Below are 26,356 nucleotides of genomic sequence, written 5' to 3' on the forward strand. Positions count from 1 at the left end.
ACAACTTATATAAATCTCATAACTGTTTAAAAAAAAAAATGTGGGATGGAGATGGTTCTAATTACCTACCTACTTAGTAAAACCCCTCACGAGGCTATAGACTTTGAGTATATACAGATTGTATTAAAAATATGTTTAAAACAGAGCAGGTTTCTAGGGGGACACATGTTTAACCTGGCTGACTGCCTGGCTGAACTGATTTGTTCCAAGAGAGATTAATGGTGTGAGTTCCAATGGACAATAGTTCGAGGAAAAATGAATACTTATAAAAGACAGAGCTTCTTTGGATTTGTCTGTAGGCTATAGAGTGAGATAGACAACTTTCCCTTTTATTTGGAATTAAGTAGGGTTCTAGAGAAATAGCAACTAAGTTATGGGTGATGTATTAAATCATAACCAGTCGTTGGTCAATACGGCATAGGTCAAGTCGTCTCCAGTTTAGAGTGCTAAATATGTCGGTAACACTGGAGGTGCGTCCATATTTGCGCATTGCCAATCGAGCAGCTCGTCTCTGCACATATTCAATTTGTCCGATACCAACACTGGTATGTGGTGACCAAACAGAGGAACAGTAATTGTGTGCATTCTAAAGTGGTATAACAATTATGCTGTACGGGTTTGTTTATAAATTTAATCTCCAAGAACTTCTTTCCAGTAAACTTTTGATAAACTCATAATACATGATTCCATTTCACAACATCTATAATATGTTTAGACTTTTGGCTAGTCTTGGATTACTGAACGACAAAAATAAAAATAAAAAAGATTTTAGGACAGGCTTTCCAAGTGTTGAAAGCAGAATAAGCTTACACTATACTCTATTGAATTAATTTACCTGTGGAGGCCTTTGGATGCAAAATATAATTGTTGAAATTCCAAAATCAATTTAAAAAATTGACACGAGTTGTCCATTCTGCTTCGGATGTTTGTAGAGGGTCATATTTTAAATATCAAATACATGTATTCCTATTTAATAGGAAGATGAAGAAAACACGTACACGTTTAGAAAATTAGTGTACTAACATTTCAAATTGGGAAAAAAACTGAAACGTCGTATTTGAAATTTTTAGGTAACATCTCTAAATATTACATCAGCATTTTTCATGTGTTATTGCAACAATAATATTAACAAACTAACACATATAGGAAACAATATGTTAGTAGTACATTCATACGTCTTGGTTTCTTTTACGTCTTAATTTTATCCGAGAAACCTTTTTTTCCATTAAAATATGGAATCTTTTGACCGGATCCGGCAATTATCCCTATCGAGAAAAAGAGCCAATCAGATGACCTGTTACATATAGCGAGAATGGTAAATATTTATTTATTTTTTCCTCGAAAAAGCAAATTTTCGAACAACAAAAACATTAAATAAATGACTAATTTAACATACTATGAACTAATATGTTTTTACTGTAAATGCCATTGAAATGAAATGGATATCTTACTTATGAATCATATATTTGACATTTGCAAATTATGAGTTTTCACGATGATCATTTCTTGGATTTTTGAAATATTTTTTTATTTTTAGGTGAAAGGCCAATAACTATCATTCTTTGTTTCATAGTATCAAATTACCAGCTGTCTATTTGAAGTGAAAACCTGATTATTACATAATCGGACAAATACATCATTCGCCTGTAATGAAGCTAATTTAGGCCGCCAATTTTTTGTTGTTTATCTTTATCCACACTCGCTTATACATTACCGCATTCTGACTGTTAATGGATATTTTCTGGAAAAGCCCGAAGGCATGATAGGGACTTCAAAAAATTTAAGTAATCAAGCAAAATCCTCCATCATAAAAATTTCTTGGACCTCAAGCATACAGTCCAAAAGAGAAAAAAAGAGGCTTATCAAAAATACCTTGAAGACATTTTGAATGTAAACCAACATGATGCCTATCAAACATCAAAACCAATCACCAAAAAATTCTATTCACTCCGCAAGCATTCCAAACAAGTTTCAGCATCCTTGCCACGCTTAAAATATCTAAACAAATACCACTCTTATGAAACTTGAATTACTTCATAAGCAACAGCTCTAAATAAGCATTTCAGATGGTATTAAGTCCAGAATCACCTTAAGTTTAGCATCCTACTGCAAGATGAAACTCCCAAGACTTATCTCATTTAGTCATTATCTGATCAAAAACAAAAATCACCACCTGAAGATGCTGAAGACAGTCAAACCTACTAAAGGAAGCCAGTTATCCATGTAAATGGCATAGATTAACTCCTATCAAATCTTAACTGTCATAAGTCATGTAGGCCAAACAAGATCAAGCCCATCAATCTCAAAACACTTTCAAAAGAACTCTCACCAATACTTGAAATCATCTTTAAGAAATCCATTAATGAGAGACCTATACCTTCCCAGTGGAAAAATGCAAATGTAGCCCACATCTACAAGAAGGGCAACAGGTCAAACTCTACCAGCTACAGGCCTATAAATCCCTTACATGTGTACTTTGCAAAACACAGGAGCATATAGTATCCTCATCAGTTACAAAGCACTTCAAAAACCTTGGCATTCTGTACAATCTCCAATGTGGTTAGAAAAAAAGATCTATGTGACCTAGTTACGCTTGTAAACAACCTGTTATGATAAGTATTCAACAAACAACAGTTTAACCTGATCCTATAAGTCTTAAATAAAGCATTTGATAAAGTGAGCCAAGAGAAAGTCCTGTTTAGAATGCACAATTGCAGTCTATGTGACAGTACCCTTCAGTCAAAAATCAGTGGATTAATTATAATTAAGAGCTTCCTTGACAACTGGCTTCAGACAGTACAAGCAAACTCAGCACATATCTGTCTCTTCTGGAGTTTTGCAGGGGACCATTCTTGGGCCCTACTCTTCCAGCATAAATAAATGACCTCCCACAAAAAATCCAAAATTGAGAATTGACAGTGTCCACTTGATTATAATTAAGTTGATAACTAGAATAACTTGTCTTTGATGTCAACGTTTCTTGTACAGAAGTTGTATTACTATGAAATCTAGCTAAGATTAATAACCAACTGGTTCGGGTCAGATTCTCCAGAATTATGGCCCTTGAACTGGTCAAAGTTTTAGATGTTGACGGTGTCAACAGTAGTTTTTGTTTGATGTCAACAATACTTACACAGAAGATGTACTTCTATAAAAGTGTATAATTAATAACTTAAGCACTTTTCATCCAGTGCTCTGCAACCTTTGAATGTTTATTGTATCCTTGCCAAGTTTGATAACCAGCAGGATAGTCTCAGTTGTGCTGGAGTTATGGCCCTTGAATAAGTGGAAATACAGAAAATTGACAACTAGTCTGCTCAATGAGAATAGAGTATTTTAAAGGTAAATTAAACCTACTTGTTTCCTCAGAGTGCCTTTTGAGAATTTGACCATCTAAAACCTATGTATGAAAATGAAACAGCTTTTTAGCTCACCTGAGCACAAAGTGCTCAGGGTGAGGTATTGTGATCGCTCACCGTCCGGCGTCCGTCCGGCCGTCCGTCCGTTGTACGTCCGTCCGTTGTACGTCCGTCCACACTTTCCTTTAAACAACATCTCCTCCTAAACCAACAGGCCAATTTTGATGAAACTTCACAGGGATGTTCCTTGGATGGCCCCCTTTCAAAATTGTTCAAAGAATTGAATTCCATGCAGAACACTGGTTGCCATGGCAACCGAAAGGAAAAACTTTAAAAATCTTCTTCTCAAAAACCAGAAGCCCTAGAGCTTAGATATTTGGTGTGAAGCATTGCCTAGTGGACCTCTACCAATTTTGTTCAAATCATGACCCCGGGGTCAAAATTGACCCCGCCCCAGGGGTCACTTGATTTTACATAAGAAAATCTTAAAAAATCTTCTTCTCAAAAACCAGAAGCCTTAGAGCTTAGATATTTGACATGTAGCATTGCCTAGTGGACCTCTACTAAAATTGTTCAAATCATGACCCCGGGGTCAAAATTGATCCCGCCCCAGGGGTCACTTGATTTTACATAGGAAAATCTTCAAAAATTTTCTAAAAATAAACCAGAAGGCCTAGAGCTTAGATATTTCACATGTAGCATTGCCTAGTGGACCTCTACAAAATTTGTTCAAATCATGGCCCCCGGGGTCAAAATTGACCCCGCCCCAGGGGTCACTTGATTTTACATAGGAAAATATTTAAAAAATCTTCTTCTCAAAAACCAGAAGCCCTAGAGCTTAGATATTTGACATGTAGCATTGCCTATTGGACCTCTACTAAAGTTGTTCAAATTATGACCCGGGGGTCAAAATTGACCCCGCCCTAGGGTCACTTGACTTTACATAGGAAAATCTTCAAAAGTTTTCTAAAAATAAACCAGAAGGCCTAGAGCTTAGATATTTCACATGTAGCATTACCTAGTGGACCTCTACAAAATTTGTTCATATCATGACCCCCTGGGTCAAAATTGACCCAGCCCCAGGGGTCACTTGATTTTACATAGGAAAATCTTCAAAAATTTTCTAAAAATAAACTAGAAGGCCTAGAGACTAGATATTTGACATGTAGCATTGCCTAGTGGACCTCTACAAAATTTGTTCAAACCTTGTCCCCCGGGGTCAAAATTGACTCCGCCCTAGGGGTCACCTGATTTTACATAGGAAAATCTTAAAAAAAAATTCTAAAAATAAACCAGAAGGCCTAGATCTTAGATATTTGACATGTAGCATTGCCTATTAGACTTTTACAAAGTTTATTCAAATCATGACCCCTGGGGTCAAATTGACCCTGCCCCATGGGGTTACTTGATTGTACATAGAAAAATCTTCAAAATTTTCTAAAAATAAACCAGAAGAGCTTAGATATTTGACATGTAGCATTGCCTAGTGGACCTCTACAAAAAGTTTTCAAATCTTGTTTTTAAAGTTACTTAAAGAAAATTTCAACTATATTTTCTCATAATTCTTTTGATTGATTTCTATTATGATCTTTTGACCTTGAAGACTTGTCCTTAAGTGCAATGATAACAGGTGAGCGATATAGGGCCATCATGGCCCTCTTGTTTTATACACTTTCCTTTAATTGCCAGTAACATGATTTTTTGAATAATTTTTTAATCCAGATATTACTAATGAATTTATTAATTTTTCAGTGTATGCAACTGTAGTTTAGTTGCTACCATAGTCCAGATTTGTAATGGGTCGTACAAAGGGTTCAGGTGGTGGAGGAAGCAAGACCATGCCACCAGAAGGTCAGAGTCCTGCCTCCTCTGAAGTGAGCACATCAAGCTCAGTTGCCTCGGCAGAACTAAGGATCAAAGATAACTTAAAAGAGTTATTCAACTTGATTCATCAAGTTCAGGTTAAAAAAACATATGCTAATTGTATGTTGTAAACTAGATAAAAGACGTGGCATGTTGTAAACTTTAAAGTATGACGTTTATGGTTTAGATAAAACACATATGCTTTGTATGTTGGTAAGCCTCGTCACAAAAGTCTTGTACCAGTGTCCTGATTATTTCAGTTTAAGCTAACTTGGTAGTTTATAGACCTAATTTTTGAAGTAACAGCTTTTATTTTTAAACAAATGCGTTCAACTTGTCACATATATTGTTATAGAATTCAAGAACTTGAATTTTTTTAGTGTAGCAAATCCATTTTAAAGTGGAATGGTTGTTAATGTGAATCGGGAGGAATGTAAGAGAGTAATTAATCATTGATCATGGACTTTGTAGGCTCTATCCAACTTTGCTTCATCATTAGTTTGTGTTTTTGTTTTATTGTGGTTTAAGTCACTGCTGCACAGTATAGGTCCTCCAGGCTTTATTTCAGTTCTTGTTCTGCATATTTTTTTAGGAGGAGAGAACAAGAGGGGAGAACAATTTGACAAATATTGCTAAAACTCACGAAAGAATGCAGCAAGAACAAAAAAGTAAGTAATCCTTGCATTTATATAACGTCCCCTTAATGCAAAAAGGTACCATGAGCATATGAATAAAGAAGGCACTTGGTACCTTTTTGCATTAAGGGGGCGATAAAAAGCTCTCTCCGAATTGTGAAACATATTCTGTCCATAATAATACAATGAAACCTGAAGTGACTGAAGTTTGGACTTATTTGTAATATGTCCTTTGTTGTTCCTTCAGATACTTTTTGTTACATAAACAGCCAGTAAATGCTTGTCTGTGTTTCGTAGTTGTGTCACATGTTTTTTTCTAGGGCCTTTTCTTCCCCTTATGGTAAAGGGACAGGATCCTCTTGGGAAAAGGAGGATGGGTGGTTTAAGTGACATTTTCAGGGGAAATAAGAAAAAGTCAGAGTTTTACAGTGGTTGTTAAAAACTAGCTGAAATAAATCACAGTTTAGTAATAAATGAGCCGTGCCATGAGAAAATTAACATAGTGGCTTTGCGACCAGCATGGATCCAGACCAGCCTGCGCATCCGCGCAGTCTGGTCAGGATCCATGCTGTTTGCTAATGGTTTCTCTAATTGCAATAGGGTTTGAAAGGGAACAGGATGGATCCTGACCAGACTGCGCGGACTGGTCGCAAAGCCACTATGTTGATTTTCTCATGGCACGGCTCAAATAATTCATCAATATCTATTTTTCATTAAGTTGTATCAGTAAACAAATCTACTTTCCTGACATTTTCATGAGTTTAAAATGTTAGAGGTGGAATTAAAAATAAAATTATGGAGTGAATGAAGTTAAGTCTTGATAAATCTCCATAAAGATACAAAGCAAGATTCCTGCTTCATTTAAATGATTCTGTTAGATTTCTTTTTGACACTAATATTATTAGAATACTTCTGCAAGAATAAGGGATTCAGTACAATGCTTAACATTACCCATTTCTAGTAGCATAGTTCAGAATTGTTTGTTATAATAGTCTAAAATGTTTTTACTTCAGTTACACCTTACTACAAGAACAAACTACGAGGATTGTATAATAATGCTATGCAAGATGCTGAAGGGGAAGCAGAGTAAGTTTTTATATACCTGTTTAGAAAAAAACGGATGTTTTATGTTATGGCCAATATGTTTCGTTTCTAGTCTCTAAGTGAGATAGTGAAATTATTATCTATAGCTACAGTCTTCAAACTTTACATGATGACTTAGGAGGATTTGTATTGTTTGGAGGTTCCAAAGATTAAAGGTCAATGTCACAGTTATTTTAGACTGAAAATAGCAGACTCTTATATGTATACTTTGATTATGCCCCCCTTCGAAGAAGGAGGGGTATATTGTTTTGCAGATGTCAGTTGGTCGGTCTGTCTGTCGGTCGGTCGGAATGTAGACCAAGCCGTTTCCAGATGATAACTCAAGAACCCTTGGGCCTAGGATCTTGAAAGTTGATAGGGAGGTTGGTCATCACCAGCAGATGACCCCTATTGATTTTGAGATCTGTATGTCAAAGGTCAAGGTCACAGTGACCAGGAATAGTACCTTGAACAGTTAAACGGTTTCCGGATGATAATTCAATAACGCTTGGGCCTAGGATCATGAAAGTTGATAGGGAGGTTGATCATGACCAGCAGATGACCCCTGTTGATTTTGAGGTCAAAGGTCAAGGACACAGTTACCACGAACAGTTAAACGGTTTCCGGATGATGACTCAAGAACGCTTAGGCCTAGGATCATGAAAGTTGATTGAGAGGTTGGTCATGACCCGCAGATGACCCCTATTGATTTTGAGGTCAGTATGTCAAAGATTAAGGTCACAGTGACCCGGAACAGTTAAACGGTTTCCGGATGATAACTCAAGATTGCTTGGGCCTAGGATCGTGAAAATTGATAGGGAGGTTTGTCATGACCAGCAGATGCCCCCTATTGATTTTGAGATCAGTAGGTCAAAGGTCAAGGTCACAGTGACCAGGAATAGTAAAATGGTTTCCGGGTGATGACTCAAGAACGCTTGGGCCTAGGATCAGGAAAATTGATAGAGAGATTGGTCATGACCAGCAGATGACCCTATTGATTTTGAGGTCATTAGGTCAAATTTCAAGGTCACATTGGCCAGGAACAGTTTAACGGTTCTTGACAAAAACTTGAGAACGCTTAGGCCAAGGGTCATGAAAGATGATAGAGAGGTTTATCATGACTAGCAGATGACCCCTATAGATTTTGAGGTCAGTAGGTCAGAGGTCAAGGTCACAGTGACCTGGAACATTTAAACCGTTTCCAGACAATTACTTGAGAACGCTTGTGCCTAGGATCATGAAACTTGATAGGGAGGTTGGTCATGACCTGTAGATGACCCCTGTAGGTTTTGAGGTCGGAAGGCCAAAGGTGAAGACCACATTGACCCAGAACAGTTAAACCCTTTCCGGACGATACCTTGAGAACTCTTGGGCCTAGGATCACGAAACTGAAAAGGGAGCAGATGACCCCTGTTGATTTTTTAGGTCAATAGGTGAAAGGTCAAGGTCAGATTGAACCTGAACGGCAGAACTTTTGTTTACAGTGAGCATATAATTTCTGTTCCTTGTGCAATTACTGAATGCATCAAAGGGGGCATTTCCTGTCCGACGAGCTCTTGTTTACTTGTGTTTCATATATCTTTTAGTCTCCACCTCATCCACCCACCATCAACCTCCGAAGAAATTCCTGATAATTCTTGCCTTTAATTACTGTATTTATCGCCCTGGCCAATTTGGCTTCTTAACTGGTCTATTATGAGCTCTTGCTGAATCGTTTGATTTTGTAAATGAGCCATGCCATGAGAAGCCAACATAGTGGCTTTGCAACCAGCATGGATCCAGACCAGCCTGCACATCCGTGCAGTCTGGTCAGGATCGATGCTGTTTGCTTTCAAAGCCTATTGCAATTAGAAAAACCGTTAGTGAACAGCATGGATCCTGACCAGACTGCGCGGATGGTCACAAAGCCACTATGTTGGTGCGGCTCAAATATTTCTGAAAAATATACATGTGTATGTAACAACTATTGCGTCAAAAGACTGCAGCTGTCAAATATCATACATACATGATTTCTTTTTTTCAGATTACTACGTAAAGCTTTAGACAAAATCACAGAAATCAAAGCTATAAGAGAAAATAGGAGATTTGGTAAGTATTGCTAGTCATCAGTTTCGAGTTTTATAAGAGTAATATTTTTTGTTACAATATTTTTAATTAAATATGCTTTTAGTTTGTATTAAGGCTTTTCTTGATATAAATGGCTGATGAAATATTTTAGAATATTTTTGCTTTGTACAATATAGTACCTTAGACCATTTACATGAAACAAAGTCTTCCACAAGTTTTCATGATCATCTATCAGTTAGTCATGTTTTTAGCTCACCTGTCACATAGTGACAAGGTGAGCTTTTGTGATCGTGCAGCGTCCGTCGTCCGTGCGTGCGTGTGTAAACTTTTGCTTGTGACCACTCTAGAGGTCACATTTTTCATGGGATCTTTATGAAAGTTGGTCAGAATGTTCACCTTGATGATATCTAGGTCAAGTTCGAAACTGGGTCACGTGCGGTCAAAAACTAGGTCAGTAGGTCTAAAAATAGAAAAACCTTGTGACCTCTCTAGAGGCCATATTTTTCAAGGGATCTTCATGAAAATTGGTGAGAATGTTCACCTTAATGGTATCTAGGTCAAGTTAGGAACTGGGTTACGTCCGGTCAAAACTAGGTCAGTAGGTCAAATAATAGAAAAACCTTGTGACCACTCTAGAGGTCACATTTTTCATGGGATCTTTATGAAAGTTGGTCAGAATGTTCACCTTGATGATATCTAGGTCAAGTTCGAAACTGGGTCACGTGGGGTCAAAAACTAGGTCAGTAGGTCAAATAATAGAAAAACCTTGTGACCTCTGTAGAGGCTGTATTTTTCATGGGATCTGCATGAAAATTGATCAGAATGTTCATCTTGTCAACTGCGGTCAAAAACTAGGTCAGTAGGTCAAATAATAGAAAATCATTTTGACCTCACTAGAGGTCATATTTTTCATGGGATCTGCATGAAAATTGGTCAGGATGTTCATCTTGATGATATCTAGGTCAAGTTCGAAACTGGGTTACGTCCGGTCCAAAACTAGGTCAGTAGGTCAAATAATAGAAAAACCTTGTGACCACTCTAGAGGTCACATTTTTCATGGGATCTTTATGAAAGTTGGTCAGAATGATCACCTTGATGATATATAGGTCAAGTTCGAAACTGGGTCACGTGCGGTCAAAAACTAGGTCAGTAGGTCAAATAATAGAAAAACCTTGTGACCTCTGTAGAGGCCGTATTTTTCATGGGATCTGCATGAAAATTGATCAGAATGTTCATCTTGTCAACTGCGGTCAAAAACTAGGTCAGTAGGTCAGATAATAGAAAATCCTTGTGACCTCACTAGAGGTCATATTTTTCATGGGATCTGCATGAAAATTGGTCAGAATGATCATCTTGATGATATCTAGGTCAAGTTTGAAACTGGGTCACGTCCAGGACAAAACTAGGTCAGTAGGTCAAATAATAGAAAAACCTTGTGACCTCTCTAGAGGCCATATTTTTCATTGGATCTTCATAAAAATTGGTCAGAATTTTTATCTTGATGATATCTAGGTCAAGTTCAGAACTAGGTCACATAAGCTCAAAAACCAGGTCACTATGTCAAATAATAGAAAAAACGACGTCATACTCAGTTCATGTGGGGACAGGTGAGCGATTCAGGACCATCATGGTTCTCTTGTTATATTCACTCAGTAATATATTTTCTAAATATAAATAAAAATATATATATATATATTTTCAGATTCAGATCGTCCAAAGCCCATTATGAGACGTGGTGTTTTGATGAGTATGCTACAACAAAATGCTGTTACACTGCCATTATGGGTTAGCAAACCTGGAGAAAAGTAATTTTTTAAATATTTTTTCTTTGAATATTTGAATTTAACCCAAACTATCAAACAAATTTTTATTACCTAAAAGCCAACCAGCTTATGTCAATAGGGAGAGCGCAGGTTTACGGATTTGGTAAAAGACATTGTGTCTGAAATCATTCATCCTCCACCTCTGATTCATGTGGGGAAGTTGGCAGTTATTTGTGGAGAACAGGTTTGTACTTGTACAGAATCCAGGAACACTGGTTAAGTTAACTGCCTACCGTTACATTACTGAAATACTGCAAATTTTTATTCATCATATGGGGAAATATTATTTTATCATTTTAATCAGTGATGTCGGAAGCTCATTAATTTTCATATTAATCTGTTAATTACCTGTAAAACCTGTACACTGTATGTTTAAAAGTCTTCAATTTTTAGCTCAACTATTCGAAAAATAGGGGAGCTATCCTACTCGCCCCGGCGTGAGCGTTAGCGTGAGCGTCACACAAATTTTAAAGTTTGTGTACCACCCCAAATATTTTTTGACTCCATTGAGATATTGCTTTCATATTTTGCATGCTTGTTTACTATCATGACCCCAGTCTGTAAAAATGAGGAGGCAACTCTATCAAGCATTTTGACTGAATTATGGCCCCTTTTCGACTTAGAATATGCTTATTGTAATGTTAAAGTTTGCGCACCACCCCAAATATTTTCAAAGTCCATTGAGATATTGCTTTGATATTTTGCATACTTGTTTACCATCATGACCTCAGTCTGTGAAAAGGAGGAGGCAACTCTATCAAGCATTTTGACTGAATTATGTCCCCTTTTCGACTTAGAATATGCTTATTGTAATGTTAAAGTTTTACTTATAGCTTATATTATGCTATCAAGCACTGAGAATACTCTTGCAATTTTTCTCGACTTGTTCACATTTTTCTAAGAAGAGCATATATTTTTGTTATTCAGGTGATAAACAAAGATTTCAATATTTCAGACCTCCGCCTCTATGTGGTGCAGTATCGGCAGATAACAACTATGTGGCAAAGCCAGGAGATAAGGTAGCGGCCAGGGTTCGATCTTCTGATGGAGAAGAAAATTGGATTCTTGCAGAGGTTGTAACCTTTAACACAAGCACAAACAAATATGAAGTGGATGATATAGATGCAGAGGAGGGAAAAGAGTGAGTTATTGATTTTACATGATTCTTTTTCTGTACTTTCTGCAAAACAAAAGGTTTTTAGCTCACAAAGTGACAGTGTGAGCTTTTGTGATCGCGCAGCGTCCGTCGTCCGTGCGTGCGTCCGTGCGTAAACTTTTGCTTGTGACCACTCTAGAGGTCACATTATTCATGGGATCTTTATGAAAGTTGGTCAGAATGTTCATCTTGATGATATCTAGGTCAAGTTCGAAACTGGGTCAACTGCGGTCAAAAACTAGGTCAGTAGGTCTAAAAATAGAAAAACCTTGTGACCTCTCTAGAGGCCATATTTTTCACAAGATCTTCATGAAAATTGGTCAGAATGTTCACCTTGATAATATCTATGTCAAGTTCGAAACTGGGTCACGTGCCATCAAAAACTAGGTCAGTAGGTCAAATAATAGAAAAACCTTGTGACCTCTCTAGAGGCCATATTTTTCATTGGATCTGTATGAAAGTTGGTCTGAATGTTCATCTTGATGAGATCTAGGTCAAGTTCGAAACTGGGTCAGCTGTGGTTAAAAACTAGGTCATTAGGTCTAAAAATAGAAAAACCTTGTGACCTCTCTAGAGGCCATACTTTTAAATGGATCTTCATGAAAATTAGTCAGAATGTTCACCTTGATGATGTCTAGGTCAAGTTCGAAACTGGGTCACGTGCCGTCAGAAACTAGGTCAGTAGGTCAAATAATAAAAAAACCTTGTGACCTCTCTAGAGGCCATATTTTTCATGGGATCTGTATGAAGATTAGTCTGAATGTTCATCTTGATGATATCTAGGTCAGGTTCGAAACTGGGTCAGCTGTGGTTAAAAACTAGGTCAGTAGGTCTAAAAATAGAAAAACCTTGTGATCTCTCTAGATGCCATATTTTTCACAAGATCTTCATGAAAATTGGTCTGAATGTTCACCTTGATGATATCTAGGTCAAGTTCGAAACTGGGTCACGTGCCGTCAGAAACTAGGTCAGTAGGTCAAATAATACAAAAACCTTGTGACCTCTCTAGAGGCCATATTTTTCATGGGATCTGTATGAAAGTTGGTCTGAATGTTCATCTTGATGATATCTAGGTCAGGTTCAAAACTGGGTCACATGAGGTCAAAAACTGGGTCACTATGTCAAATAATAGAAAAAAATAACGTCATACTCAGTTCAAAACTGGGTCATGTTGGGACAGGTGAGCGATTCAGGACCATCATGGTCCTCTTGTTTACAATAACAATTCATTTGTTGTCTCCCTTTAGCTGCAAGCTTGAGCTACTGGCCAAAATGGAGAGATTGGACTAAACCATCCAATAATATTAGGTTACAACACATATGGCAATATATTTGGACAAATACCCTTTGAAAAAATACATTATATTGATATTGGTATTGGTCAGTGGCTTTTATCCTTTGTTAGCACAGATATTCAGATCAAAGCTGTTGCATCATCCAATCTGGAATTTTGTTCTAATATGGAAATACATTGGAAAGTCAGGTCACATGGTAAAAATGTGAATCACTGATTTGAAGATAAATAAAGCATAGATTAAGATGCATATTTGATTTCTTATGACCTCCATCTTAGTTTCAAGAAGAGGAATTTTCAGTAACTTGCAGATTAAAAGTACAAGAAAACTATCTTACTGTTGCATAAAACAGTTTAAAAAAAAAAGTGATGCAATATTGTTGCAGTATTTAATGTTGATTTGCCTACATTTTTGCATGTTTTTGTATCTTTATGACTGTTATTACTCTCATATCTTGATTTCTGCTGTTTTTTTTTTCAGACGGCATACACTAAGTAAAAGAAAGATAGTCCCCCTTCCTATATGGAAGGCCTCACCAGAGACAGATCCCGAGGCATTGTTTCCTAAACATACAGTAAGTGCAGTAATTCTGATGTCACCAAACCCCTTTACTTAGTTGTTTGATATATATTAATATTCGGACTAAATGTTGTTACTCTTTGTAATGGCTTTTAAATTAGTTGCAGACATTCCGTTCGGTTGTGAAGTGAATGTTGACAAAATTTCACCTATCTACTTAAAGACATTTATATTTTCTTTACTGGCAAGGCAGTGCAAATCTACCCACTTAAAATCATTACTTTATAACATCATGAAAGTTATTAAAAGTTTTAAATTAATTATGTAATTTTCACTTACAGTTGGTGCTAGCTTTATATCCACAAACTACATGTTTCTACAGAGCTCTTATACATGAACCACCAAAAAAGGTAAACTCTTTTTTCACTAAGAAAAGTCAGTATTTGTCCATCCAATATTTCTTCTAAAATAATCACCTTTTCTCAAATCTTATTTATCAGAAATCTAGAATGTGTCGGGCTACATAATCAGTACAATCATGTATGTCCTAAGTTTGAGACCAGTTAAAAAATACAGCTTTATTGTACCCCCCCCCCCCCCCCCCCCCACAACAAAGTTGTAAGGGGGGGTATACTGGTTTCAGGTTGTCTGTCTGTCCATCCGTCTGTCTGTCCGTCTGTCTGTCCGTAGACACAATCTTATGCGCACCATCTCTCCTCATCCCCTTGACACAATTTAATGAAACTTCACACAAGTGATCAGTAACAACAGTAGTTGTGCATAGGGCGTGTTAGGTTTTTTCAGAAAAAAAACTTGCAGAGTTATGGGACTTTGTTTTTTGTTACTATACTATATACATAGACACAATCTTGTGCGCACCATCTCTCCTCATCCCCTTGACACAATTTAATGAAACTTCACACAAGTGATCAGTAACAACAGTAGTTGTGCATGGGGCATATTAGGTTCTTTCAGATAAAAAAACTGCAGAGTTACAGGATTTTGTTTTTTGTTACTATACTATATACATAGACACAATCTTGTGCGCACCATCTCTCCTCATCCCCTTGACACAATTTAATGAACCTTCACACAAGTGATCAGTAACAACAGTAGTTGTGCATGGGGCATGTTAGGTTCTTTCAGAAATTTTTTTTGCAGAGTTACGGGACTTTGTTTTTTGTTACTATACTATATACATAGACACAATCTTGTGCGCACCATCTCTCCTCATCCCCTTGACACAATATAATGAAACTTCACACAAGTGATCAGTAACAACAGTACTTGTGCATGGGGCATGTTAGGTTGTTTCAACAACAAAAATTGCAGAGTTACGGGACTTTGTTTCTTGTTCACATGTTATGAACATACAGTCTGCATATGCAATCTTGTTCGCGCCTAATCTTCCGAACCCTTGCACACAATTTAATGAAACTTCACACAAGTGATCAGTATCAACCCTAGTTGTGCATGGTGCATGCTACTTTCTTTTAGATAAATATTCTGCATAGTTATGGGACTTTGTTTTTTGTTACTATACTGTATACATACAGCCCACATAATTATGCAATCTTGTGTGCATCAAATTGCAATGTACTGTGTCAGTGCATGTGGGAGGTACATTCATCACCTTTAGTGATAGCTCTAGTTTTTGGTCAGTTTCAAAACTGTTCTGAGGGATCATGGGCTAGTTTAATTCAAAGGATTTTGGACTGCCAGAGAATTACACATGGTACACACCAACCTTGAAAATTCCTTGAATTTGATGCTAGTCATTTGAAACCTTGAAATTGACTGAAACCCAGAAAAAACTTAAATTTGGGGAAAAAATGCTTGAATTTCACTCTAATCTGCATGAAAAACATTCTGATAGAAAATTGCTTTGTCGAAGAAATGAATTTGAAATAAAGGAAGGAAACTTAAAGATAATATGAAGGAAAACATGGTATTTAGAAAGTTTTTTGCATTAAGATTTCAATTTGTGGTTTCAAGACAAAAGTCCTTGAAATGTACTGTGTTTTATCTTAGACCTGGATTTTATGCAAGATTAATTATGAGTAAGATTTTATGTCTATAAAACTTGTTTTGTCTGAACGGCTAAAATACATTTAAACTGCAATTAAGCAACATTTGTTGTTGTTACATATAATTAAGTTTCAAGCGATTGGTGGTGAACAAGTTTTTTTTGGTTATTAATTGCATATTTGTTCATAAATGATATTTTCTAAAACAGTATAAGCAAAAAAGTAAACTTGTGTGTTGGTAAAAGTTTCTGTTTTGAGGTTTTAGATCTAGGAAAATTGAAAGGCTCACATTTTAATGATTTTATCATGTAATTTATCTGAGAAATCAGACTTTGGTATGACATATTAATTTACGGTTTGAAATTTGTTCCCTTAAGTAATTACTTTTTTTTCTATTTCAGCCACAAGACGATTATTCAGTATTGTTTGAGGACACTTCCTATCCAAATGGTTATTCTCCACCTTTGATGGTGGCTCAAAGATACGTTATAATATGTAAAGAGGACAAGAAGAAATAGCAGTTTCCTCCACATTTATGGACATTATTTAATTTAAATGACCTTTTATCATATTTTACTCTTAGGTCCTGACAATGATAGCAATGTCATAAAATCTGACATAAAAAGGACACCAAAGTTTCTGTGTTTTGACATCCTTTTATGCATTGTGGGAAACTGTGGTATTTTGCATTGTGGGAAACTGTGGTTTTGTGATTATAAAAACATAACAATGAAATGGTTGTGATAATGTCTTTTTCAAATTTAGTGTTCAGTGATCCAAAGAAAACGTATGATATTGTAGATTGGGTAATTTGCTTCTTCCTTATATTTCATGATTTTATAGGCAACAGACGTCATGTATGGTGCTTAATACTAAAGAGTATCTAAATTTGCATATCACTCTTGCAAATATTAGTAAAAACAAAACAATATGTGAATCTTAGAACATGCATTAGCAAAAAAAAAATGCGAATTTGAGAATATTAACGTTAACAAAAACCACTGTGAATTTGATCCAATCTACAGTATGAAAGGTTTATGGTCATCAATATTTGAGCCGTGCCATGGGAAAACCAACATAGTGGCTTTGCGACCAGCATGGATCCAGACCAGCCTGCGCATCCGCGCAGTCTGGTCAGGATCCATGCTGTTCGCTTTCAAAGCCTATTGCAATTAGAGAACCTGTTAGCGAACAGCATGGATCCTGACCAGACTGCGCGGATGCGCAGGCTGGTCTGGATCCATGCTGGTCGCAAACCCACTATGTTGGTTTTCTCATGGCACGGCTCATTTTATGTCTGAAATGCAAACTTAGACTTTAAAGTGCTAAAATTTCAATTTGCTTTTTTTCTTATATAAAATGATGACAAAACTTGGCATGAAGAAAGTTACAAGAAGGCATGCAAATTTTCAGACTTAATATGTTGATAAATCTGGATGCAACCAATAGAGATTTTACACTGTCAGAAGGGAGTTGGAGAAGAATTGTGCAATACATGAACTTTGTTAAATATTTAGGGCAGTTTTCTTTTTATAACTGTAACATGTCTACCTGTTTTGTTCATTGTTTCTTGTCATGTTTTGTTATGTATTATGTTTTGGATTTGTTTAACTGTGTTCATTTATATTGCTATGAAATGAATGCTCAGAATTGACACTGTTTATTTCGTAAACTTTCATTTTTAAAATAGTAGAAAATGTAAAATGATAAAGAAGTTACAGTCATTGTATTTGTAACATAAAGGATTTTATTCTTTCTTTTAAGGTGATTCTGCATGTTCAGATCAATTTATTTTCTACAATGTAGAACTTGATTGACCCTGATTTCTTCAGAACTTCGGAATATATTTGTTTTTGCTAAACTGATTTCAAAATTTTTAATCTCACACAAGTTTTTGTGATGAGCATCTAAAGAAAAGTCAATTTTTGAAACATTTTCATGATTTTTAGCTCATCTGATTTTTTGAAAAAAAATGATGAGTTATTGTCATCACTTGAGCGGTTGTCGGCGTCGGCATTGCCTGGTTAAGTTTTATGTTTAGGTCAGATTTTCTCCTAAACTATCAAAGCTATTGCATTGAAACTTGGAATACTTGTTCACCATCATCAGCTTACCCTGTATAACAAGAAACATAACTCCATCTTGCTTTTTGCAAGATTTATGGCCCCTTTTGTACTTAGAAAATATCAGATTTCTTGGTTAAGTTTTATGTTTAGGTCAACTTTTCTCCTAAACTATCAAAGCTATTGCTTTGAAACTTGGAATACTTGTTCACCATCATAAGCAGACCCTGTACATCAAGAAACATAACTCCATCTTGCTTTTTGCAAGAATTATTGCCCCTTTTGGACTTAGAAAACCAGTTTTCTTTGTTAAGTTTTATGTTTAGGTCAGCTTTTATCCTAAACTATCAAAGCTATTGCTTTAAAACTTGCAACACTTGTTCACCATCATAAGCTGACCCTGTACAGCAAGAAACATAACTCCATCCTGCTTTTTGCAAGATTTATGGCCCCTTTTGGACTTAGGAAATATCAGATTTCTTGGTTAAGTTTTATGTTTAGGTCAACTTTTTCTCTTAAACTATCAAAGCTATTGCTTTGAAACTTGCACCACTTGTTCACCATCATAAGCTGACCCTGTACAGCAAGCAACATAACTCCATCCTGCTTTTTGCAATAATTATTGCCCCTTTTGGACTTAGAAAATCATTTTCTTAGTTGAGTATTATGTTTAAGTCAACTTTTCTAATAAACTATCAAAGCTGTTGCTTTAAAGCTTGCAACAGTTTTTCACCATGATAAGTGGACATTGTACATCAAGAAACATAACTCTATCCTGCTTTTTGCAAGAATGATGGCCCTTTTTAGACTTAGAAAATCATGGGTAGGACAATATTTCTATTATACAAAAAAAATCAGATGAGCGTCAGCACCCGCAAGGCGGTGCTCTTGTTTTTCTACATTGTAAATTTTAATGGAACTGGTCACAGTTGTAAATACACATTTGGGCTAAGAAATAAAATAATTAGATCCTTGGGCTTTTTTTATTGTTGTATATTACACACTGATTTTAAGACCTGTCATACTGGACAATTCCATGGTTTTGCTTTCTCTGTTAAATAAGTAGATTTGGATGCTTAAATAGATCTAGTTCATTTAGTAGACCTTTTTTAGTGTGTTGGTGCGCCGTAAAACCCAAATAAATAAATAAATTTTAGTATCCAGCACAGAATTTATATTAGATAAGGACTAAGCTGAAATTTATTTCACTAAAGAATTATATATAGAATTAAAAGAAACTATATTGTGAAGTCATTCTGTTATAAAAGTTCCTGGTTTTAGTTACAGCAGTTTTTTTCCACAAGGACATGAACTTGTAGAATGTAAATTTTAATGTTTAAATTGAAGGAATTCCTTTTTATACAGGATTTGATTTCATCTAATGATGCAGCCATGAAAAATTAATCCCCTAGGAATATATAGGCTTTCACCTCAGTCTATACCATCAGTACGCCTCCAACTTCATTATGCGGTATGGTCTAAACCATTCTTTCAATGTTTACTAATCAGTCAGGCTGCCGAAAATGTGCTCCAAAATACTTTTAGAAATTAGATATCTCTCAAAGAGTAGTCGCCTCATTCACAAGACAACCTATTCAGCAGGGGACATAAATTTACTGAATTTGCTTTTGTTACAGCCTTTCCTGTTCATGAAAATTGAAAATTTTTCGTTGAAGTGGGATATCTGTACATGTGCAAAGGCATCTTAACCTTTAGCCTGCTGGCGGCAACTGGTTTTACCTTTGCGACCAGTGCAGACCAAGATCAGCCTGCACGTCCATGCAGGTTGGTCGTGCAGGCTGATCGTGGTCTGCACTGTTCGCTATTCAGTCAGAAAAGTTTCAGTGAAGATCCCTTTAAATGATAAATGGTACTGCCCAAATTGAATGACGGACCAGTCCATTTTAGAAATTTAACAGAGTAAAGGTTAATATGATAACATCATTATCTTTGCCTTGTTTTTCAATGAAAGTATATTTTGCAAGATGGCGTCTTGTAATATAGTTCTGACACATTTTATCAGTCGATTTGTTGGGAAATTTATACACCATGCCATACATAAAATAGAAAACAATAAACTGTTTTAAACAATTTTATTTTTGTGTCTATATACAAGCTTTATACAAGCAACAGATTTCACACAATCCTTTTACCACAAATTCAGAGAAACAAATTATTTCAAAACATTTAAACAAGCCAAGTTTTAGTCCCAGATTTTCGATATCACTTTTACGTGATAAATGTATGTTATATGTCCCATCTTTGGTTTTATTTTCCCCTGAAAGGATAATGTATGTTTCTGTCCCAGATGTATGATAATTTTATTATTATCAGTCAAAAATACAATGAAATATCTCAACAATTTTTTTACAAAATTTACGTTGAGTAAAACTACCCCCAGTTGGGAAAAGGCCAGACCTAATAACATTTTAAGGAATTCAAAGAATTATACAGAAAACAATAAAAAAAAAATGTGTGCCAATTACTGACTTGAATTTATTGTTTCATCCAAATATGTTCCCGAATTTGTCATTTATATAGTTTCATATATTCTTCCAAAAAAGCTGTTTTATGTCTAAATATTAAAACAAATCTTAAAAAGGAATGTTGAAAATAATATGTAGTAGCAGTACACTATTGTGAACATTTGATTAAAATTTAATGCATTAATTTTGCATGTTTTCTTGAAATATTCTATTTTAGTTTTCCAAGTCTTTTCCAAACATTTATATTTACATATAATTGTATGTACATATACTATACACATAATAATAATGTACATAAACTTTACACATATGCCGTATTGAGCGCAGTCACTGCTTAACTATATTCTTGTAGATTCGCTGTATTTTGTGTTCTTTTCACATATATTTATTTTTTCACATATATTTATTCGTATCTCGATATCTTCTACTATTTTTTTTGAATAGGTTAGATATCATTTATTGATCTTCTAATGAAATTAGTTTTGCAGTAACGTAGCGCAGCGAAAGTCAAAGCAATAGAAGGTCTATACCTGATTATAACCTATTTATAGTTTAACAAGTAAAACTGTAGGTAATCATTAGCAACCCCAACATTTGCCGGCTAAAATCACTTCATAAACTGGCATAATAAACTAATCAGTGAAACATTTGAAAAGCTATGGTTACTGAGAGGATGTTTAGACTAGTTACACTATAATGATGATAACTCTGAAGCACAAAATACCTTTCCTTTTTTCATTGTTTTATAGATAGATACCTTTATTCTATAATTATATCATTTAAAGTGTTCGTATATTTTCCTGGATATCCTTGGTCGCACTGAAAGATTTTGATTCCATTGTCCGCTAAAATTGCATCTGTCGATTGGAAGCTATGAGCCAGGACATGGAATCTGAACTTCTGAAATAATAACAAAATCAAATAATCAAAATGATTTAGAAACATTTATCATTCTATGAAGTATTTCAGATTTTAATTGATTATAGTTTAAGACTGAAATTGTTTATTTTTTATTTGAATTTTTCTATTTAACTTGTTGAAACTGAATGCTTCTTTACAATGATGAAGTTAAATACAGACGACACTCGGGATTTACAGATTAACAAGATCTTCCTTATACTCTGAATCGTTGGTGTATTAAAGACATGTACGATTCTATATATTCGGTGAAATGGTTTGATTTCTAATAAAAAGACACTCTGGATTGTCTTAAATTGTTAAAATTGAATGGATCTTGAATTATGGCTAATTTCGTACACTAAAAAAATTGGTACAAAAAACTTCTATGCTTACCAGACGCTTTCATGATTTAATGAAGCCGTGTCAGCAGCCGTTTCAAAGGAGACTGCACTATCGGAACGTCGCACTCTTTTCTCTATCACAGTGTCGTCGGATTCCTCGTCATGTGACCTGTAGTCCGTCTCGTTGTCTGGGATACCGCTCTTCTCGTAATTTCTCGCAGGTAGTTCGGGACCAACACCATATGACACCGTTTTGATATTCTTTGTTTGTATTGGAGGAACTTTTTCGTTGGTTTCATCTTTTTTGTCAGAAGTTGGAACTACTTTTCTTCTGCGGAAACTGCAAAGTTCACGTGCACTATGACGTATGTTATTTGTGTAGACTACATCATTGAAAGCTGCGAAATCGATCTCCCAGCGCCCATTTCCTGAGTCGAATTCTTCGATTCTATCAAATCGGTGACCCCACAGAAACTCTCTGGGTGTGTATGATGTTCGAACTTGACAAAATTCCCCAGTTGTCTCAATGGTTCCTTCGACGAAGACGATCAACTCGTATTTCTCATTCGTTAAATCAGCAGGCTTTATATCAAAGAAAGGGCTGTCTTCTGTAATTTTATGAGTTAATATCATTGGCCACATTAAGACTAAAGTGTCCTCCATAGCGTCTGCTTTAAACTCAACTTTGTTCATAAACAGAGGGTAATGAACACCCTCATCAGTCACGTGACGTCGCACCAGAACACCATGAACTTGCGCAGCTAACAGATGGCTCTTTCTTAGATCCCCGACACGGATTTGAATTGCAAGTTCCCCGTCACAGTGCGTGATACATGCATTTTTGCTAAATAAAACTGTCTTTTGGCGTCTCTTGGGCTGAGCAAATTTTACAAACATAAAACCTAGCAGTAAGTTGTCTATCAAGATACCAACTGTAATCTGCAAATATACCATAAATAGTGTCCCATCACAGTCCGTATTCGGGTAAGCAACGCCGTATCCAATTGTCGTCTGCGTTTCTATGGAGAAGAGCAGGCATTTTGGGAAACTGTAAACGCTACTAACGCACGGTTCCCACGTAGGGTCATTCACGTGATCAAAGTCGCCATGATTGTAAGCTATAATCCACCACATTACTCCGAAGAAGAGGAAGGAAAGAAGGTATAGGTTGAAGAACAGAGCGAAGGCGTACCGCCATTTTAGGTCAATCATACTAATGTACATGTCATTTAGATACTTCCTTCTGTAGCCCGTAAGACCTGAATACCTACAAGAAGAAAAAAAACAATAGCAGTGTAATTGCTTTACATATATTGAACAAAACACCTAACGCTCCACTGGCATTATTTAGGGCAACATTTCTTTAATAACATATCGAAGATATTGAATTACGCAAAGATATGATTTTATTCATTTTACTACCACATCCAACTTCTTTAAAGTCGCAAAAATGCACACTGATAAAAGTTGTGCTCTTAGAAACCGAGCGAATACCATTTATGACAGTACGCTCTAAAACACGATAATGCATAACAGAACAATCGGAATTACAAACATTTCAGTACATTCGGAATCTAGTACTAACCTGACTCTGTATTTCCCATTTTTCTTCATGATTGCTTGTCTTCTGTCTTCCAGTTCTTTCTCATCCATTTTCAATTTTCGCCTGCAATATGCATGTAGGTATACATATATAAAAGTGCTAGCCAGTATCAAACAGCACTATATATATAATATATCAAAACAATAAAACATCTTATGATAGTTGCTATTTGTTTGCATTTTTTATGCATAGTGGCTTTATATACATAAATATGTTTTTTATAATATTATTTCTGATCATAAAACTAAAGCAATTAAATGTAACACTGTGTTAATAGATGACACTAAATTGTATAAAAGAAATTTATGCAATTTTCATAGATATCCTTGTATTTCCTGATTGTGCGACCTAAATCTATAATAAAAAAGTAAAAATATATTCTTTGTCTTCGTTTTGAATGTACTTGAAGATATAATAATAATTCCATTGCCGCCGTAAGTTTGTGCGCGCGATCTTATGCTACAACACTGACCTATGTGGTTTTGGACAACTTGTGTATGAAAAGAAGTTGCGACCACAGTCCTTGTTTGATCTTAAGAGGCGATTAACGGGATTGAAACACTTACTTTTGCTGTATTACTGTTATTCCAGCAGGTAAATAAGGTTTTGATTCCATATCATACGTTTTTTTTTTCGATGTAAATGAAATGTGAAATGGGGACATGTAACCGGTGCTTGTGCGCCGTAAACCTCAAATTAACAATAGTATATTTGGTCAGTGATTATAGCGAATACATTGTTAGAACAGAAAATATACATTTCTTGGTGGTTTTGTTTAGTCAATGTGTAATTATGAGAAGAAGTTGTAAAAGAATTAAAAGACACCTATTTGTTTCATGCTTTTCAGTGGATTCTCGAAATATTAGAATGAAATATCTGGTATTTTTCAAGAAACTATAAATGGGTAATGTGTAGTCAAAACATGAAATAAAAAGAAAATATGTTTTGCATGTAAGATCAAAATATCTTTCACTCAAGAACACCATATCTTACAGTTTCACTCGAAGTTATGCCACTCGTGAAAATATTGCATCTGGTGTTCACTGGAGAAAGATATTTCAGTCTTACACAGAAATAAACAAATATCCTCTATATATAAAATAAAAGTCTTACCTGAAGTAGCTTATGAATGGAATTTTGCTCCATCTTGATTTTGCCGGCGCGTGATGGTCATCATACAGATAAATAGTTCCTACTTCCGGTACTTCTTTGGTGCTTGGCATCTTCTATTTTGTAGCGAATTACTCTCTTTAATTTCTTAATCAACTGTTTTTTAAAAAGTATAGTTTAAAACAAATATCCGTCCTAATGTTTTCAAAATCTTATAACTATTGCCTCTGAATTCATTTCTTAATGTTGTATACAGGCAGATTGACAATTACTTTTATTAAATGAGTTTAAATAGTAGTCGTTACAAGAAGCTACTGATATTGAAATAAAGTACGAATGATAATTTATGAAAATGTCTTTCATTTATAATGGTCACATGGACCGGAACCTCTGGTGCAGAAAAGTAAATGTGAATGCCCGGAGACAATTTCAACAGCTCTGGAATGAGACGCTTGTCAAATATATCACTTTCAAAGTCAATTTTTTAAAAACTGATCTGTGAAACGAAGGTGTCAATGGCCTCATTAAGGGTAAATTTGTAAGTGATCAAGCGCACGTCATTGTGACAGACGACACCAGAATGTGGCAGACGACAAAATGTATCGAGAACAGAAGACAACTGTTATATTTGATTTTTTGACGGATCGATATTCGAAGATCGATATCTGATTATATTATCTATTATTCTTACAAAGTAATAGCTTTGTATTTTGTAATGATTCTTCATTAAACAGTTCAGGTGTAAATTGCAATAAACATTAGTTTTGTCTAAAAACCACAATAAGGATAAATTACATCTGATCGTTAAAAACATTCCTCATCTTTTGTTTTTACGCACCCGAGACAAGAATCTTTTGATTCTAACTGTATTTTGACTTTTAACAGTGAAATTCAGTCTTAACCCTATACCCACATAGTTTAACAGACTAAAAAATCATTAGAGTAAACTTTTATTAAATGGCATTCTTGTACGCCCGGTACGGTGATTTTCACTTCAAAAATATATAGACCCATACTAGTCACTTCTTAACTCTCAGAATTGCAGTAAAGATTGGGTTGTATAAGCAACAGTTCAAACCCGGTGCAAGAAATTTAAATGTGGTTGATCAAATTTTGTTCATGTAACTTTAAGATATTTGAAATTTTGATTTATTATCCTGGTTGCCGAATCAATATTGAGATATTTAGCATTATATATTTGATAGACATATTTAGCCTAGAGAATGATATAAATACAAGAACTATTGTATTATATTTATCAAAGAGCTGCTTTTTCAAGCATACCTAAGCCAAAATTTGTTTAAAATGCTAGTTAGTAAAATGATTAATATCAAGTTTGAAAACCAAAACTGGGAATAAGTTAATACTGCAGCTGTGCACAGCTTTAAAACTTGCCTTCTGGTTCTGGATCAGATTGTTGAAATATCGCGAATGTCTTTCAACTGGAAATGTAAAACTAGAAATCATATAAAAATCGAAAGAAATTATTCGTTTTTTAAAGCAAAATTCCTATTATATAGAGTTTGGGAGGGGATAGGTACAAAATTTCATAAAAGTCAATAAAATATGCATTTCTGATAGGGAGTTGATCTTTTTATTCATTAAACAAGTTTTCGAAAAGTGAAAAATGATATAAAATTTTGCTGAAATGTGACTGACCATCTTTAACAACGTTTGAAGTTAATTTGTTATAGGCCATAGATGGTTATTCTACCATTTTATCAAAATCGTTGGTGAACATAGCTGTCTCCCCCGCTACATTTCATAAAAGATCTAGCTCATATTGACAGAAATTCAATAGTTTCTTATAAAAAGTAAGATAGTCTGCCATTCTAAAGGAGACGAACATTTTTGTCTGTAGTTAAGCCCTGCCTTTCTAGCGAATCTGCACAACTTACCAACATTTGAAACTTACTAAAATAAACATGAAAACCGCCCCATTCTCAATATAATGCATTCTGCCAGTGAAAATATGTGATTGAAATTGTACCCCTTCTACGAGAAAATGCACCTAAGCAGCAAAAAA

At 35.3% G+C, this 26,356-nt stretch overlaps 2 protein-coding genes across 2 annotated transcripts; one reads left to right on the forward strand and one right to left on the reverse strand.

Annotated features, from left to right (window-relative positions):
* Window positions 1–1,194: 1,194 nt before the first annotated feature.
* On the forward strand, window positions 1,195–19,983 carry LOC123533837 (SAGA-associated factor 29-like). The gene is made up of 10 exons (XM_045315752.2): window positions 1,195–1,315; window positions 5,112–5,320; window positions 5,815–5,890; window positions 6,871–6,943; window positions 8,964–9,028; window positions 10,710–10,812; window positions 11,786–11,971; window positions 13,762–13,855; window positions 14,142–14,210; window positions 16,229–19,983. The coding sequence occupies exons 2-10, from the start codon at window positions 5,156–5,158 to the stop codon at window positions 16,343–16,345; spliced, it is 948 nt and encodes a 315-aa protein (XP_045171687.1). The 5' UTR covers window positions 1,195–1,315; window positions 5,112–5,155; the 3' UTR covers window positions 16,346–19,983.
* Window positions 19,984–21,117: 1,134 nt separating this feature from the next.
* Window positions 21,118–24,643, reverse strand: LOC123533836 (G protein-activated inward rectifier potassium channel 4-like). The gene is made up of 4 exons (XM_045315750.2): window positions 24,334–24,643; window positions 23,203–23,283; window positions 21,670–22,884; window positions 21,118–21,276 (listed from the first exon to the last, which is right to left on the reverse strand). Coding segments are annotated over exons 1-4 (1,407 nt in total). The 5' UTR covers window positions 24,444–24,643; the 3' UTR covers window positions 21,118–21,275.
* Window positions 24,644–26,356: the final 1,713 nt, after the last annotated feature.

This window comes from Mercenaria mercenaria, chromosome 12, assembly GCF_021730395.1.
Source record: "Mercenaria mercenaria strain notata chromosome 12, MADL_Memer_1, whole genome shotgun sequence".
NCBI lineage: Eukaryota > Metazoa > Mollusca > Bivalvia > Venerida > Veneridae > Mercenaria > Mercenaria mercenaria.

Excerpts from the sequence above, each read along its gene's own strand:
- LOC123533836 (XM_045315750.2), bottom strand. The coding sequence starts at position 24,443 with ATGCCAAGCACCAAAGAAGTACCGGAAGTAGGAACTATTTATCTGTAT. Across the intron at positions 23,284-24,333 it reads CCATTCATAAGCTACTTCAG|GCGAAAATTGAAAATGGATG; the intron begins GTAAGACTTTTA and ends TGCATATTGCAG. Across the intron at positions 22,885-23,202 it reads AATGGGAAATACAGAGTCAG|GTATTCAGGTCTTACGGGCT; the intron begins GTTAGTACTAGA and ends TTCTTCTTGTAG.
- LOC123533837 (XM_045315752.2), top strand. The coding sequence starts at position 5,156 with ATGGGTCGTACAAAGGGTTCAGGTGGTGGAGGAAGCAAGACCATGCCA. Across the intron at positions 6,944-8,963 it reads GATGCTGAAGGGGAAGCAGA|ATTACTACGTAAAGCTTTAG; the intron begins GTAAGTTTTTAT and ends TCTTTTTTTCAG. Across the intron at positions 13,856-14,141 it reads CATTGTTTCCTAAACATACA|TTGGTGCTAGCTTTATATCC; the intron begins GTAAGTGCAGTA and ends TTTCACTTACAG.